At 43.5% G+C, this 15,854-nt stretch overlaps 1 protein-coding gene across 5 annotated transcripts in view; it reads right to left on the reverse strand.

Moving 5' to 3' along the window:
* Nucleotides 1-483: 483 nt before the first annotated feature.
* The window catches only part of wdfy3 (WD repeat and FYVE domain containing 3), a 131,133-nt gene continuing 115,762 nt past the window's right edge, over nt 484-15,854 (reverse strand). For all 5 annotated transcript variants that reach the window (XM_080893938.1, XM_080893936.1, XM_080893937.1 and 2 more), the window contains 22 exons: nt 14,553-14,701; nt 13,828-13,948; nt 13,283-13,368; nt 12,829-12,909; nt 12,608-12,662; nt 12,400-12,519; nt 12,150-12,267; nt 11,668-11,774; nt 11,067-11,220; nt 10,872-10,963; nt 10,571-10,783; nt 10,216-10,357; nt 9,890-10,044; nt 8,101-8,259; nt 7,496-7,675; nt 7,223-7,405; nt 6,812-6,905; nt 6,544-6,687; nt 5,098-5,325; nt 4,826-4,937; nt 4,427-4,624; nt 484-3,731 (listed from right to left, as the gene is read on the reverse strand). In XM_080893938.1, coding sequence (XP_080750064.1) covers nt 3,611-3,731; nt 4,427-4,624; nt 4,826-4,937; nt 5,098-5,325; nt 6,544-6,687; nt 6,812-6,905; nt 7,223-7,405; nt 7,496-7,675; nt 8,101-8,259; nt 9,890-10,044; nt 10,216-10,357; nt 10,571-10,783; nt 10,872-10,963; nt 11,067-11,220; nt 11,668-11,774; nt 12,150-12,267; nt 12,400-12,519; nt 12,608-12,662; nt 12,829-12,909; nt 13,283-13,368; nt 13,828-13,948; nt 14,553-14,701 — 3,012 coding nt within the window. In that variant the 3' untranslated portion in view covers nt 484-3,610. The remainder of the gene's footprint in view (nt 3,732-4,426; nt 4,625-4,825; nt 4,938-5,097; nt 5,326-6,543; nt 6,688-6,811; nt 6,906-7,222; nt 7,406-7,495; nt 7,676-8,100; nt 8,260-9,889; nt 10,045-10,215; nt 10,358-10,570; nt 10,784-10,871; nt 10,964-11,066; nt 11,221-11,667; nt 11,775-12,149; nt 12,268-12,399; nt 12,520-12,607; nt 12,663-12,828; nt 12,910-13,282; nt 13,369-13,827; nt 13,949-14,552; nt 14,702-15,854) is intronic.

Consider the following 15,854-nt stretch of genomic DNA (forward strand, 5'->3'; position numbering starts at 1 on the left):
TAAGGGTCATTATTAGGTCAAATGTAAAAAACTAAATAACTTTATAACTTAAAGCAAAATTGGGAAACATAAAGTCTGAAACAAGTCTTTATATTAAGGCCATCAGTCAAACAATACGGTTTGGTCTGGGTCTAAACAGAGTGCGTTGTGTGTGACGTCTTCTTTTGCGCATGCGGCCGCTTTGAGCGTTCACACTAGAGCGCGTTTGCTGTCACTTTTTATTTGTAGTGTGAACGAGCAGACAAAAAAAAAATTGGATTTGATCAAAAAATCGGAATTGAGCTTTAAGACCTGCAGTGTGAACGTAGCCTAATACATGACCATATTAGGCATATCCTCTCCCTCTGACATCACACAGAACCAAAAGTAGAAAAAGAAAAACCTGACTGATCTGTCTAACCTCTGTGAAAGTAGCGTGTCATGGATGCGTAGGGTCATTAAATCTTTTAAATGTTAAGAAGCTCAGACGTTGCTGTAACTTAGAAACGAAGCAAATGCCTTTGGTGGGAAACAGCAATTTTTTATTGAAATGAAATGAAAAAGAATAAGTACCAGATCTATTGCATTATTGTAACATTTTGGGACGGGGAGGTTACTCTACTGTGGGTTTTTTCTCTCGTAGGATGTAGTGAACACAAATATACAAGGAACATTCAGCTATTACAGATTGCACACCAGATACTGTAGTAACGCAGTCTAATACAAGACCACCAAAATAATCCAGATTTCTCCTTTTTTTTTTTCCCTTTCTTTTTTTGCTTTCGATTAATCCTTAATTATTTTTTCCCCCATAAAGAGTACAAAAGTCCACCCAGAGTCGGGGTCATGATCTGCGGCTTTGTACACAAACCTGTCGCTCGGTATGACCGGTCAAACAATGCCTCAAAGAAAAACAAAAAAAGAATAAATCCAGCAAAAAAGAGAGATAATCTAATGCCAAACATGTACAATGCACTGACACAGAAAGTCAGCTGTGTTAATAGACATGCAACAAGTAACAAAACTTGCTGAAATCACAATAATTATATATAAAAGAAAATCTAAACCCAGTTATAATTGCATAAATACTTTGTACAGTTCATTTATCCGCTGTGAAATGCACCTTTCAGTTAAAACGAAAATCTGCATTCGATAAAAACTTGACTGTTTTTTTCCTCTTTTTGTACACGTGAAGGTGCAAAAGGAATCCTCGATTGATAGAAGCCGACTCGGCCGTTTCAGCTGGATGGCATGATTGCACGCTAAGTTACAGTACAGAAAGGCAGAATGATATAAAGGAGGACAATAACATGAGTGCATATTATTATTATTACAAGGAGCGGTGAGGGTGAACATTAAATGCCTGAAGACTTGTGGGACGTACAAAGAAAGAAAGAAAGCAGCTCTTGAATGCACAGTTTGCCCACAGAACCACAAACCGAGTGAGGGGAGAGGAGATGTGCGGTCTTTAACGCAGAAAGAGCCAAACATGGATTTGTGTTGTCAAAAGATCAAGTTACATTCAACAATATGAAAGCAGATAAAACCTCTGATATCGCTGTCTCAGCGGGGCAGAGAAACATGTTTTTATAGTGTTTGAACTCCTTTGAGTACTTCACATTCTGCCTTTTCAGATGAAATGAAGAATCAAGTCATTTTAATTTCTGGTCTCAAGTAATAAGATAACCGTCGCTGCTCCCTGAGCCTGGTTCTGCTGAAGGTTTCTTCCGGTAAAAGGGAGTTTTTCCTTTCCACTTTCGCCAAGTTCTTGCTCACAGGGAGTCACATCTGATTGTTGGGGTTCTTTGGTCACTGTTAAAGTGACAGTCACTAATCTGATGGCACAAATGACACCCCATAGGTTTGAGTTTGTCCCGTGTTATGTTAGTGCAACAATCCAAGTCCTTTTACATTTAAACAGTTAAGCTGCAAATGAATTTAGACGTCTGAAAAACATTAAATTAATCAACTCTACAATCAAGTTAGATCAAGTCAAAAGGTTTATTAACGTCAAGAACTGAAGGGCACGAGGTTCATTTTATGCTCTCAGTCTAAAGTGTCACATCAAAATCCACTGCAGGAGCAACAAGGATGGAATATGAAGTCATAGCACTGATATAATGGTAGGAAAAGAAACCTACAGACTCGCTCTCCTGCAGCTTTACCCAACTGTAAAATATGCTAAAGAAAAGCGAAGCAAGAATACTCTGCAAGTCTGTCTGGCCTAGTCTTTACCTTTAAAGACAAAACACGCCAAGATTTATTAAAAGTCCAACGGCCTACGTGACTATTTACACCTCCTCCAACGTCCACATATACTCTGAAACATCTCTTTAAAAAGGTGCTTGGCTGCAGCTCCAGCGAGTGAGGATAACGAGTGTTGAGAGCTGCTGTGATAATGCCACAGGGGAGTAAAAATCCTCAATAGAAACCAACACTATAAATAAAAAAACAAAACACAGTTCATGAGGAAGTCCCTTTATAGTGTGCATTCAAGAAGCTGCTTTAAAGCTGTACGGTCAAAAAAGAAAGGACACGATGGACGCTAAATGTGCAGTTACGGGACGCATGTGCGTTACTTTTAACCTTTTTACACAAGATGAACCCGATTTTTTTCTCTCTCTTAATAACAAATTATAATAATGCCGAAGGAACCACAAAATGAAAGGAGTGATATGGTTCTAACAAGAAAGATCAAAGTCAAACTGAACACGATAAAGTTTGTAGTCTTCAGAAAGCAGCAGTAACTAAAATTAAAAAAAATAATCTCCAAATGGGAAAAAAGGACTGAACAGATGACATGTTAAAAATTAAACATCATAACTGACACGAGAAAACAGTTTGGCAATAAAAAAGAGGAAACGACAATCAGAGAGTCAACCTCTCTGTCCGCGTGGCGACGGTTTGACACTCAGAATAAATCACAGGTCTGTAAACAACAAAACGATCGGGAAATTATAAAGAAGTCATTTTGCATAACTAGACCCACTAGTACGGTCAACCCAGAGACATTAATTATGGACATTCATCTCCCTCCCTCCGTGTTACTCTCGCTGTGACTCGTGACGCAGACTACACACAATCGTTTTTCTGTTTTTTTAAAGCCAGGAGTGGTTAGTCACAACGCTATGTTACAGGCATTTCTTTTTACTTCATTGACCTTATCTTTTGTTCTGTGTTTGCTCCTTTTAGAGTTAAAAAGGCCGTGATACCTATTTACACTATCAACAAGTTTTTGTCTTTTATCATCCTGCTGTGAAAGCTGAAGGAGTTTTGCCTGTTTCTCGATCTCTAAGCAAAGATGGTGGATGACTGATTCGTGCGTGCTGCGTTTTTTCCCTCCGCTCCAGGTGAGTGCCGGTGGTAAAAGTGGGGACTGAGTTTCTTTCCATGTTCTTTGTGACCTGTTGTCCTCGTTCACATCCTTTCTCCTTTGCTGAGCTCCGCCGCCGTACTTGAGTCGCTCCCTCCTGCGACACCCTGTCAGTGCGGTACAGTGCACGTGGTTACTGAGGGTTTAAAGGGGAAGGAGTTTCGGGAGATGCAGAGGGAAGTCGGATAGAGGAATGAAATGCTTCCCGGGTCCTCAGGAGGGGCTTGTTTTGGGGCTGGCGGCGGGTGGACGTGGAGCTCAGTTTCTGCAGCCGTCCTCGACGCTTCGCTCATGCTGGAGGTTGTAATAACAGTTCTGACAAACACGCACAGGTGACGAGATCTTCAGCCGTTTGATCTCTGATTGGAAGCGACTGCACCTGTGACACGGGGGGAGATAAGGGGGAATTTCTTTCACAGTGCAGAAGAGAAATGAAGATGATGCTGAGTATTTTAACACATTCACTGACGTGAGCCATGATTTAAACCGTTAGAAACAAACAAACAAACAACCCCAATAATCTTTTTTAAACTCACACAAAATCAGAGAATGAAATATTTTATTTGCATAAGATCTCAGAAACCTCAGAGAGGCCCAGAGACTTGCCAGCAACCCCTTGGCAACCTCCAGCGGGTGATTGCTGGAGATAGTGAAACTTGGAAAAAGTGAGCTGCAAAATGCACAGCCTGTTGCTGTGCAATGGTAGCGTGCACAGCAAAAACACACAAAGGACCCCAGATCGAGCCTTGAGGAACACCAGAGCCAAAATCTGACAAGGCTGAGGTAAAAAAAAATGAAGTGCAATAAAAAAAAAAACCTGTGTGGGTTAAAGCATGTAAGCACTGTTACTTCCATTAAAACTTCAAGAACTTTAATTAGAATTTATGTACTGGTAGTGTGCTGATACTGGTACCAGAAGAAATGGTAATGGTTAATTTTGCATCTCTGAAACTTACATTGAGTCTGGATATACTTATTTATACCTATAATGGTATTTTGTTCTGACACTTTCTGATATGACAATGACATATAAAAGCATGCTTAGGTGGAAAAACTGCAGAATAATGATCTTACTTCTGGCAGAAGAGCTGTCCGCAGTTCCTACAATGGTGGCGTCGCTCAGTAAGCGAGAAGCGAACCGTGCAGCCGGAGCAGCTGTCCACCACCTCGTCCTTCACCCAGTGGTCTGCTGCCGAACGGCCGGGCTGGTCGCTGACCGACCAGCTAAACACTCTGCCACGGCCGTCACCTACCAGGATTTTACTGTGGTCCCTGGAGAGAGGAAAGCCCAAAGCGGGAGGGAAGAAAGAGAAAAACAAAACAATTTCATATCTTATTTTCAAAAATATTTGCTTGGACTGAATAATATATTTTCAAAACAAGACATTCTTCAGATGTGCCAAAGGAATACGAGCGTTTACAAAAAGAAACTCATTTCCTGTTTGTCGGTTTGGTTCGACCCGGCTCTCTTACTTGGAGATGGCGAGGGAAGTGATCTCGGCTGGGTGAGCGTTGTCCTTGCGATCAAAAGCCGTGTGCATGGTGAGCTTACTCCGGAAGACCAGCTGGCGCTCCCATCTGTAGCCTGTGAACGCACAAAAACAAACACTTAACTAGCAACATTTTAACGTGAGTCATTAGATCAGCAGACTAATCCTATCTATTTGTCGTCTCCCCTTCAATGGCAGAATAATCACTTAGAACATGAAAACACAGCGTGGTTTTTGCAGCTGCTGGACACCCACCTGCCCTGAGCTGGTTATATGTCCGTGCCTCCATGGTGGAGGGATGCAGCGGCTGAGGCACTGAGCCCTGGCCTGAGTGAGCTGGGTGAGCACCTTTAGTTTGGCCCTCAGAGTAATTTACAAACACGAATCCGTCCTTCTCGTCGATGCTGAGGGTGTCTGACCAGCGGTGAGAATCGTCAGAGCCGCTGTCCATCGACCAAGATGCTCCTGCTCGGGCCGACGGACCTTAAGGGTATTAAAATCAATGGAAAATTAGCAGGAACAATAACTTTTATCAAACTAAGGTTCTTATATTAACAAGTAAAAACAAACATCAGTGTTGGTAATCTACAGGGGTCGTATTATTGCTCTATTTCTATGACCAGAGATTCTGGATTCGATGTTTCAGCCTCACAGCGGAGCCGCTGCTGATCTCACGCTCTTCAGGAAGTGAGCATCAGAGCGCAGCAGCTAATGAGAGCAACGCAGCACATGCTGCTCACCACAGTTCAGCTGACACCGATGATAAGATTTAAGTTTTAGTTTTTTGCTCTTGCCTGACAACAGAAACTGAGATATCTTTCAATCTGAATGTCCTCATTGACTGATTTCAGTCTGACTGACATAGACAATGGAGGGCAAAACGCTGCTACGCCTTTAACAATAGTGCGAGCTGTTCACTCCAGTAGCAAACAAGTGAACATGTGTTGTGCTTTGCTTACACGTAAGATAATTTTAGTGTTAGTTCTGGATCTGAATGTGTGCTCATTCAGATTTTAACACAGCTGGTCTGTGCTCAGGGAGGTTTGTTCACCAGCTGGGAGCTGTACTAATCCAGCTTTCATCCTCATCTACAGAGATGTGAAGACCTTTCTCATGTTTTGGGGCCATGCACAGCTGGTCCTTCCATCTAAAAACCAGAATGTTATTAGCACAGTAGCTCATCCAGCTGACGCCCATCAAAATTCACAGGTTATTGTCGGTAAAATGACAATTGTGACCTTGACTTTGAGCACAACGACCCATTAGGTGATCAGTGTGTGTTTGTTGAATGACCTTCTGTAAAATACTGCAGGAAGAGTAGCAATTTTTGCGGACGGACAAATGGATGACAGACAGCTCAGCATCGCAAAAGCTCATTGGTTCTTTGGCTGAAGTGGTGTGTAAAAAAATTGCTCTACACAACCTGTCATCCACCCATTCACACACACATTGACACACTGGTGATGGCAGCTACATTGTAGCCACAGCCCTGGTGCACTGACAGAGGCGAGGCTGCCGGACACTGGCGCCACCAGGCCCTCTGACCACCACCAGTAGGCAACGGGTGAAGTGTCTCGCTCAAGGACACAACGACCGAGACTGTCGGGGCTCGAACCGGCAACCTTCCGATTACAAGGCGAACTCCCAACTCTTGAGCGATCGTCACAATCGCCCCATGAACACGAACTTATATCTAAGTACCTCTGGGTCTGTGGACGGTGCTACCCGGCTGGCTGCCTCCACCTGTCGAGGGGTTGCGTGGCGCTCTGGGCTCTTGGCTCAGACTGGGCTCGTCTGCATCCGACTCACTGCTGTCATCATCACCATTGTGACTCTCACCGCCCTCTGTGAGACCAAGATAAGTTTGTACCTTTCTACATTTTTTATAGTGACATGCATTGTGTGATTTGTGTTCTGATGACTCAATCTAGCAGCTCCAATGAGCTCATTTATTTCTATTAGGACTCACCAATCTTCTCGTCAGCGCAGCAGTCAGGCACATCTGGCTCTACAGGCTCAGGAGCAGGTGTTTCTGGTACCTGGAGGAACTCCATTCTCCAAAACTGTGAGATTTAGCACAAGGAATACTTTTATAGAATAGAATAAAATAGAATAGCTCTTTATTGTCATTGTTGCAAAAACAATGAAAGGCAGTTTGGCATCTCTTCATGTGTGTGAAGTACACAATAGTGTAAGTGTTTACACAATAACACAGACAATATTTAATATTTTTAGAGTTAAAAAGTGAAAAAAATGACAAGCGTTCTGTCGTTATAATGCTCGACTGTTACTCATTTTATAACAGCACAGAAAACACGTGTTTGAGTTGTAACAAGCGACTAATAAACTTAAAGAGGGATGTGTATCCACGCGAGCTCACCCTCACAACGCCGTCTGAGTGCCCGGTGACAATGACGTTCTGCGTGTCCCACTCGTTCATCTCCGACACGCAGCAGCAGAGGATCTGCTGGCTGCGGCCAGTGAAGGTGTTGGCGCTGGCGATGGGGCTGCCGTTGATGCTCCACACGTGAATGTAGGTGCCCGCGCAGGACACGATGTCCCCCTGTGCAAACACAAACACACGTCGTGTCGTAAACGATCCAAACTACACCCACAGTTTCTCTGTTCCACGTGTGACGGAGGACAAACTTACCGTCAGCTCATTGATGCACAGAGCCGAGACGGGCGCTCGGTGCCCCCTGAGCTGCGTGACGAAGGAGAGCTTGTTGAGGTCCCAGATGATGCAAGTTCGATCCCGTGAGCCGCTGACGACAATGTGGTACGCCGAAGACGCCGTCAGACACGTCACGGCGTCCGTGTGGCCAAGCAGCGCCTAAGATATCACACGACACGGGAGACGCAATAGCATCTAGAAACTTAAACACCTTAACATGCAGGATTTCCTCGTTTCATTAGTGTGCGGGGAGATTAAAGTCTGCGGATTAACGTTTGTGCTGAATGAACTCAGCAGAAACACGAACCCATCAAACTAATTTCATGGGTCAAACTAATTAAACCCTACAAGGATTAAGCTGTCATTGATGAACTTTGGCAGTCACAGGAGAAACAGTCCACTATCCTTCCTCTGAAGCACACCGTGTTCAGCTTTGACCTAGCCTTCTGATTGGTTGGACCTCGCACAGTTGAGAGTGCTGCCAGGTTTCTATAAATGTTTTCTGCTTTAGGATAATTTAAAGTTTGATGACTGAAGTGCAGCTGCTGCACGAACCTGCACTGCGTCTCTTTGTGTTCATTTACCTGTTTGAGCGTAAGTGACTTTGCCCTCTCCTTTGAGGTTCCCGTCTCCCACACACAGATGGCGGTGCTGGTGCCGCCGGTGATAACCAGCTTTGGGTTTGGACATATGGCACAGAAGATCTGGCCCCACTCTGACAGACACTCGTACACCACCAGCGCCTGAAACAAGATGGAGCATTCAAATCCGTTTGTGGAAAACTGAAAAGATCCACGACAGTAACAGCTTCTGTTCTCGGGACTGTTATCTTCAAGCTTTCCATTCATTGGTTATTCATTCTGATGCATTTAAACAAGAGGCATCAATTGAGTCAGGTGAAGCTGAGTATTTGTAATGATGTAGGCGGCTGTAAGAGAGGAAGGACACCTCCCAATTATCTATCACGACACCGTCTGGGGTCTAGACAAATACTCTTGCAGACACGCAGCAACGAGGCAACAAACTGAGAAAACAGGCAGGAGAAAACCAGCTGCAAACCCCAGCTGGGGTCAGACATGAAAAGGTGCTTCTGAGCATGAGAAAGTGTCACCAAATTAAAATCTAAATCTGTTTCAGCTTGAAGAACGTCTTCTTTCTAGCTGCCAGCAGGAAAACAGAATATATACAGTACAAATCAGATGTAGCTTTAGTGATTTAAAAGCTTCTTTAATGGCTGCAGATCTCATGTAAAATGCATTTTTAGTGAAACACCAGCAGGGGGAAACAGTGCCTTTATTTTTTTCCACGTTTACTAGGAATCCTCAAGGTGAAACGAGTAGCAAACACGTACAGTGGCTCATTTTTAAATTAGGTGAACTTAATCCACAATTACTGAGAAAAGAAGTCGGCAAACACAACATCTGTAAAAGGATGGGGGTCACTAAAAGTATGGGAAAGGGATCTAGGGCGTACAATGGATGAAGATACATGGGATTCTATATTGTCGAACAATGGATTATACATTAGGGAAGCCAGGGGAAAATTTATTCAATACAAAATTCTTAACAGATACTATTATACTCCTTCAAGGCTGTATAGAATGGGGATTGGTAGAGATGACTTGTGTTGGAAATGCCAACAAGCCAAAGGTACTCTGATACATGCCCTCCGGGAATGCCCACTGGTTTTTCCAGTTTGGAACACTGTACTGAATTATTTGCAGGGGGGGACACTTTGTAACCTACCCAGATCACCTAAATTATGTTTACTAGGAGACAAAGGAGAGGTGCCGCAATTAAGTAAACACCAGTTTAGAGTGTTAAGTACTGCATTGGTAACATGTGCCCGTGTCATTTTGGAACACTGGAAGGACTCTCATATTCCAACGCTTAAAATGTGGAAAGATAGAATGATTGGGAATGTTGCATGCGAAAAGATGCTGGGAAAAATACATCATGTGACGGAAGCTGCGCTGGAACAGTGGGACAATTTTTGCACCTACATGTCTACCTGACTTGGACATTTGAGTTTAATACAACATATGTTAAAACCTCACTTGTTTCGTTGTGTTTTTTTTTTGTTGTTTGTTTGTTTTTTGTTTTTTATTTTTATTTATTTATTTATTTATTTATTTTTTTAGTTATTTATTTTGTTTGTTTGTTTTTGTTTGTTTGTTTGCTTCTTGCATTTGGTTGTTGCATCTCTGTATTTGCTGTTATAAAATGCAAAATCTAATAAATACTTGAATTATAAAAAAAAAAAAAAAGGATGGGGGTCACTCACACATAGAGACTACATCCTGGAGATAAAAAGGTGTTTGAGTAGTTTAAACCTATGAGGAACTGGCTGTCAGGATAACTTCTCACTACTGACCTTGTCGGAGTCATAGTTAGCCAGGCGGCAGCTGAGATCGGCGTAACCCCAGGCAAAGGTCTTGCTCCAGGTGGGAGGAACCAGAACTTTGTTTTGCTCTACAGCGAGGATGCCCTTGTCAGTGGGCACAATCTGTCCCACAGGGTCTTTCAGCTCTGGAAAACAACGCGCACGCACGAAGAAGTGTGAATTTAAAGGAGTTACACACCTTGTATTCGCAAACAGACCCCACGAAGCTTTGTTTACACAGCAATCAGTAGCGCATGCATCCTGTTTACTGAGCAACACTGTGAGCAATTAATTGACCGCATGATGTGCGTGCGTACCTTTAACTGGTGCAAGAGAAGGTCTGAGATTGTCCAAGTGATGGAAGAAGATCTTGTCGCTGTTGGAGCTCGGAGGAACGCCGGCAACGTCGCCGTTGGCTTTACTGCGTACCCGTTTAGGAGGGTGGGGCTTCTTGAACAGCTGAAACACAAACATCAACGACCAATGATTCGACAGCGAGATTTCAACATCTACTCAAACCCAGTTAAAGGCAAGAAACCAACCGTAGTATACAGCACGTTAAATGAGTCTGTAATGCATCAATGTTTGTAATGTAACAGGAACCAGATCAGGTAAAATAAGAGGATCCACCCTCCTTAGAAAAGGGTTAAAATGAACACGCTTCTGTCTGACCTGTTTGGGGATTTGTCCGAAGTTGTTGATGAAGCCGATGGTGGCCGTCTCTTTGAGCGGGTCGTTGATGTTGTAGATGTCCACCTGACCCTCGTAGAAGAGGTGGTGGAAGACGTTGACCGCCTCCACAGCCGGAGGGCCCTGCTGCTTGTAGCCGAAAATCAGGTCGATCCATTCGTGGAGGTGGGCCGATACGTAGTCGCACTCCAACGCCTGCAGCCGGGACAGAGGACGCGTCGACCGTGAGGGCGGATTCAAAATCACTCAGAGTAAAACCAGCCAAGAAGAGCTGATCTCCTACCTCTCTGTGGACTCTGATGAACTCCCGGGGGTCGCCCTTAGCCCAGGTTGGGAGAATGACGTCACCCAGTTTGGTCCCATTCTGCTTGGCACCTGGTGCATGAAAAGCAAAAGAAAAAGCATTAATAACAAAGCAGTGAACGATCCCAGTCAGTTTTTAAACAGTGCTTCGATCAGCTGTGACTCTGATACTGACCCAGGTCAAAGTTATTGGAGTTTAGCAGGAACTCGGGCAGATAGAAGAACTCCGGGATGAGCTCCTTGACGTCGGCCATGTTGTGTTTGGAAGCAGAGAGCCAGGCTTCACGAACGCTGTGGAACATCCTGTCAGCCAGGTCGAAGTGTCCTCCCTGTTATTCACACAAAGACACACTTTAGCCCCCAAAAAGAATTATTTCTATGAATTAAAAGTAGAGAAGGCACAACTCCCAGGAAATGCAAAGAGAGCCCAGCAAACAAAAAAATAACAATACCAGTACTGTGTTATTAATGTGGTTTCACTGTCCTCTGGAGTTTTCTGACTTGCTCTTTTATGGGGCATAACAAGTTAAACAAGAAGAGGGGAACTAAGACATTTAGCTTTTTCTATATAAAGTTGGAAATAAAGTTGAATTAAACAAATAAAATAAAACTTATAATGAAAGACTTGATTCTGCAAAATATGTAAAAAAAATATAAGTAAATCAAATGTAACTATATATAACTTTTAAAAACCCCTCCAGGAATAGAGGGTTGGAGTTGTATTACATGTTTTAGTTTTCAAGCTGAACTGTCAGTAGAGTCGAAACTCGTCAAACCTGAAGTCTGAGGAAAATCTGTGTGAAGGGCTCCATCCGGACCAGGTAGGAGGCCACAATCATGGCTGACGAGTAGTGAGTGCCGTAGTGGTACGCCGGGGTTTCACCTGGCAAGGCAAAAAGAGCTTAATGATATAGACCAGTACCGTGTATTTTTTTAATTTCATATTTAGTACAGAAATAAATCTAAATAAATGTTATACATGACTCCAACAAAAAATATGCTGGTGCAGGAAGCATCACACATTCAGGAGCTGGCAGGTTACAGTCTAATCCCACTGGGTCTGAGACAGTCGTCACCCACCCGTCTGCTGGGTGGGTGACGACAGCTCAGGTTCAGTTCACTCTGCATGTTTTTTCTGGGCCTCTCCTGTAGGCAGGAGGACCCACATAGCGAGTTTGTAGTACTAAAAGTCTGTAGATGATATTAACACACATATCTGCTCACAGAGAAACGTTATCTGATGGTCTCCTTTCCTTACCGTTGGGGTCTTCCCAGTCCTTGTACCGCTTCTTGTACTGCGTTAGCCGGGTGTCAGTCTGGGCGCCCATCGGCTTGGCGAGGTTACGAAATGTCTTTGGGTTGGTGAGGTCCAGCTCCTGGTGACCAAAAGCAACCCAAACATCATGAAATCACCGCACTGCCCCCGGTGGCATTCATATCAAAACTGGGGTATTTTCTGTTGTGGACACGGAAACATTAAAACAGCAGCAGATAAAATCTTCAGGCACCTCTGAGTCGTAATCGGCCAGGATCCAGGGGAACACCGGATACTGCATCAGGTCGTTGTAGGAGCGTCCGGCCAGGGTGTTCAGATGCATCAGGTACTGGAAGTTACTGATCTCTCCTCGCTACAGAACAAATGCACACAAACACATGTTGTTGAGCCGTGTGCTTTACTTCAAATCTGAAGTCAGACTAACAAATTCAGGTTCTTACCTCCCATCTCTGAGTCACTGACTTCTCACCAACCAGCGTGCTGAGAAGTCCAGATCTGACACAAACCAGGACAGAGAGGATGAGTCGTTTAAACAGCTCAGTGGACTTTTATTAATCATGCACTCGTGATTTTACGTTTGTAGAGTCATTGTGTTGAGACTTAACTACAGAGGTCAGAATCTATTATTTATAAAAATGATATGATGTGAAGGTGGATGTACCCTTGTTCCACGCTGGTGTTGGGTCTCTGGCCTGAAACGGACTCAGAGCTGTCAGCCAGCGAGGGCACCACCGCCAAGAACCTAGAAGAATCAAACACCACCTATTAATGTCTTTACAGCGCACAGAGACTCATGCAACCTGACAACAACGGTGATATACCGGCATTACAGGGAGAGAAAAAAAGCTTTATATGAGCAGCAACATCAATCTCGGCAAAATCCTTCTCCTCAACAGAGATCACGACAACAGACTGAATCACAGCTGATCACTGCTCTCCAGTAGAACCAGATTATCACTGAAAATAACTCCACCCTGACAACAACTCCTAAAACAGTAAGAAATGATCACTTGCAGCGTGTGAGTGTTGAAAAGAGCACAAAATGACAAGTTTAATTAAACTCTGTGATTGAAATGTGAGTCAAGAAGCTGCTGCTTTACATATGTATTCAGTACCTTTGGTAAACCTTGTTGCGAACTCCTTTCTGGAAGGCTAGCAAGTAGTTTCTCCCATCCGCTGAAAAGACTTCCACTGCCATGGGCTGAAAGAAGACGATGGCATACATGAGAGTCAGGAAAAAATGTAAATAAATAGCCCAAAACGTTTACAGATGATCTATCATCATCATTTCCAGCTCCATATTTTTACTTTTGGACTCAGAGAGTAGTTCTGCATGATTCACTGTTCAAAATGATCCTAATTTATCTAACACCAGCCCATAAACTCACTTTAGCTCCTTCTACTTTCCCTTTAAGCCAGATTCCTTCTGTTTGCCTGCACTTATTAAATGACATCATACAGAGCCAAGAGTAGAAAAAAACCTTGAAAAGCCATGTTTAATAGAAGCATCCAGCTCTGTTATAGTATAAAAGACAGAAAAAAGGAAAAACAAAGTAAGTTCCCTATAAACTACTCAACTTAATTATCCTGTCAGTTCCTATATTAAAAGAAAGCATGTAATGGTGCATGCAGTGTGTGTGCGAGACACGTGCATGCTGACCTGCAGCAGGTAGCGCCTCTTGTGAACCTCCTTAATGTCTTCGTAGGCAAAGATGCTGCAGGTTCTCTTTAACTGGCTCTGTCCTTGTCTCGCTCCTCTGGGGATGATGGCCTCGTGCATACTGGAGAAAAAACACACAACCCACTCAAGAGAAGATCCACTCAAAATTTTAATCCCCTGTTTGCGGTGGGTACATTCCCGTGACATGGCTGAGAATGAATAAACACATACATCCGTAATGGATCAAACTAGCTGGTAGTGCATCTTTAAATCACTCCAAAAACTTCAAAGTTGAGTTGAAATCAAAAAAGCATTCAGCTAACAAAAGAGCGTGTCTTGAATAAATCATCAGCTAATTGGCGTATGATTTCAGCTCTGTGCTGGTACAGGACAGTGGGGAAGCTTAGGGGGGGGTAAAAACACCAAAACAACCCGAGGGACACACCACAAAGTCTGGGAGACATCTGCTCCTTTTTCCCTTTTTTGGTTATTTTCCAGCAGCATCTCAAAGGAACGGGCTGAGCAAGTTCCACAAAACAATAAATATGAGAAAAGCTTTGCGGACTTTCACAGCGCATGCTCCATCGGCAGCATTACATCATCCCAGCAGCAGAAATTTCCACTGCAGCGTCCACGGGAATGATGTCATCCTTTATTCAGAGAAAGAAAGTGCCGATCCCGCGTCCCCCGTCAGGTGAGGGACGGATACAGAGGCGTGAACCTACTTGGGTGGCAGCGTGTCGATGTCCCTGATCTCCCTGGACACGGTCATGGTGTAGCCGTCGATGACGTAGAAGTGCTCCTTCCCAAACAGCAGCAGACCCTCGCTGGTGTCGAGACCCTGCACTCTGGCACAGCGGTACATGTGCTGAATCTGGAACGCACAACAGCTAATTAGCTAAAGTTTAGAGAGGTCAATTACACAAAGGAAAGCCCCCCAGCTGAATTTCCTCTGAACATGGAACAAGTAAATGAGTGTACTTTCTCCACTGGAGAAGTAGCTTTGAGTAAAACCTCTGATCAAATGCTCCACCTGAGCAGAAACACTACAGTCATTTAGAGGCACGTGAGCCCAGAAAGCTAATAATTAATCTTTCTTGTAAAAACTGACAAAACATCTCGAAAGCGCGACTCAGGGACGTGTAAAGGTGATACAGGTACGTCATGATCAGACCAACCTCTTCTTAAAAAGCTTTGATTCACTAATTTTTCCTTTTGAAATGTCACAAATATCTGGTTACATTTTTATTTTGCTTGTTTAATGCAGGTCTTATTATTTGACAGACAGTATAGAGAGAAACTCGCTTTTTGATTGGGCAGCAAAGACGACTTCTCCGGCTGCAAAGAGACCAGTTTGTATTGGAGTCTCTGAACAGGCTGCCCTACTCTGTGACCTCAGCGAGCACTTTTCCTGATTGGATAACAAATCGTCAGTAAGAAGTCTCAAAATGCCAAGATGACCGATGCGTCAGCGGCTAAGCCCATCTTTTATACACAGTCTTCGTCCAGCACTCCAAGACACGGACTCTGTGACCTCCTCGACTTAGCTCGTCAATGTGTTTACCATCTCTGTTCCTGGAATTTTAAAATGCAGGTCACAGAATTACCGATATGCCCGGCTATAAATAAACTTCAACGCTAGGAAACAATACGTCGAGGTAGCACATGCATTTACGCTTGTTCTCCTTGACAAGAAATACTACATAAAACAATCCTGCACAAGTGTCACTCCTGTGGGAATGATCCTTGGTCTCACAATATTTCAGTAACATCAAGCAGGGAGTTTAAAGCTTTAACAGATGCCTTCTTACTTTAAGGTTAACAAAAAACAAAACAAAACAATAATTTGCGATGAAAATAGATGAAAATGTCATGTGCCTGAAAGTAAAGCTGATTCATCCAACTACTTATGCATGCTAATATATACTTAAATATATCTTAAAAACTACAAGTCCCAGGAATAATTTTGTAGTGTGCTCACAGACTGTATATAAAAGACGGCGGTAGCCACCGTCACATCATCTTGG

The sequence above is a fragment of the Rhamphochromis sp. 'chilingali' genome (genome assembly GCF_963969265.1).
Source record: "Rhamphochromis sp. 'chilingali' genome assembly, chromosome: 10".
Classification (NCBI taxonomy): domain Eukaryota; kingdom Metazoa; phylum Chordata; class Actinopteri; order Cichliformes; family Cichlidae; genus Rhamphochromis; species Rhamphochromis sp. 'chilingali'.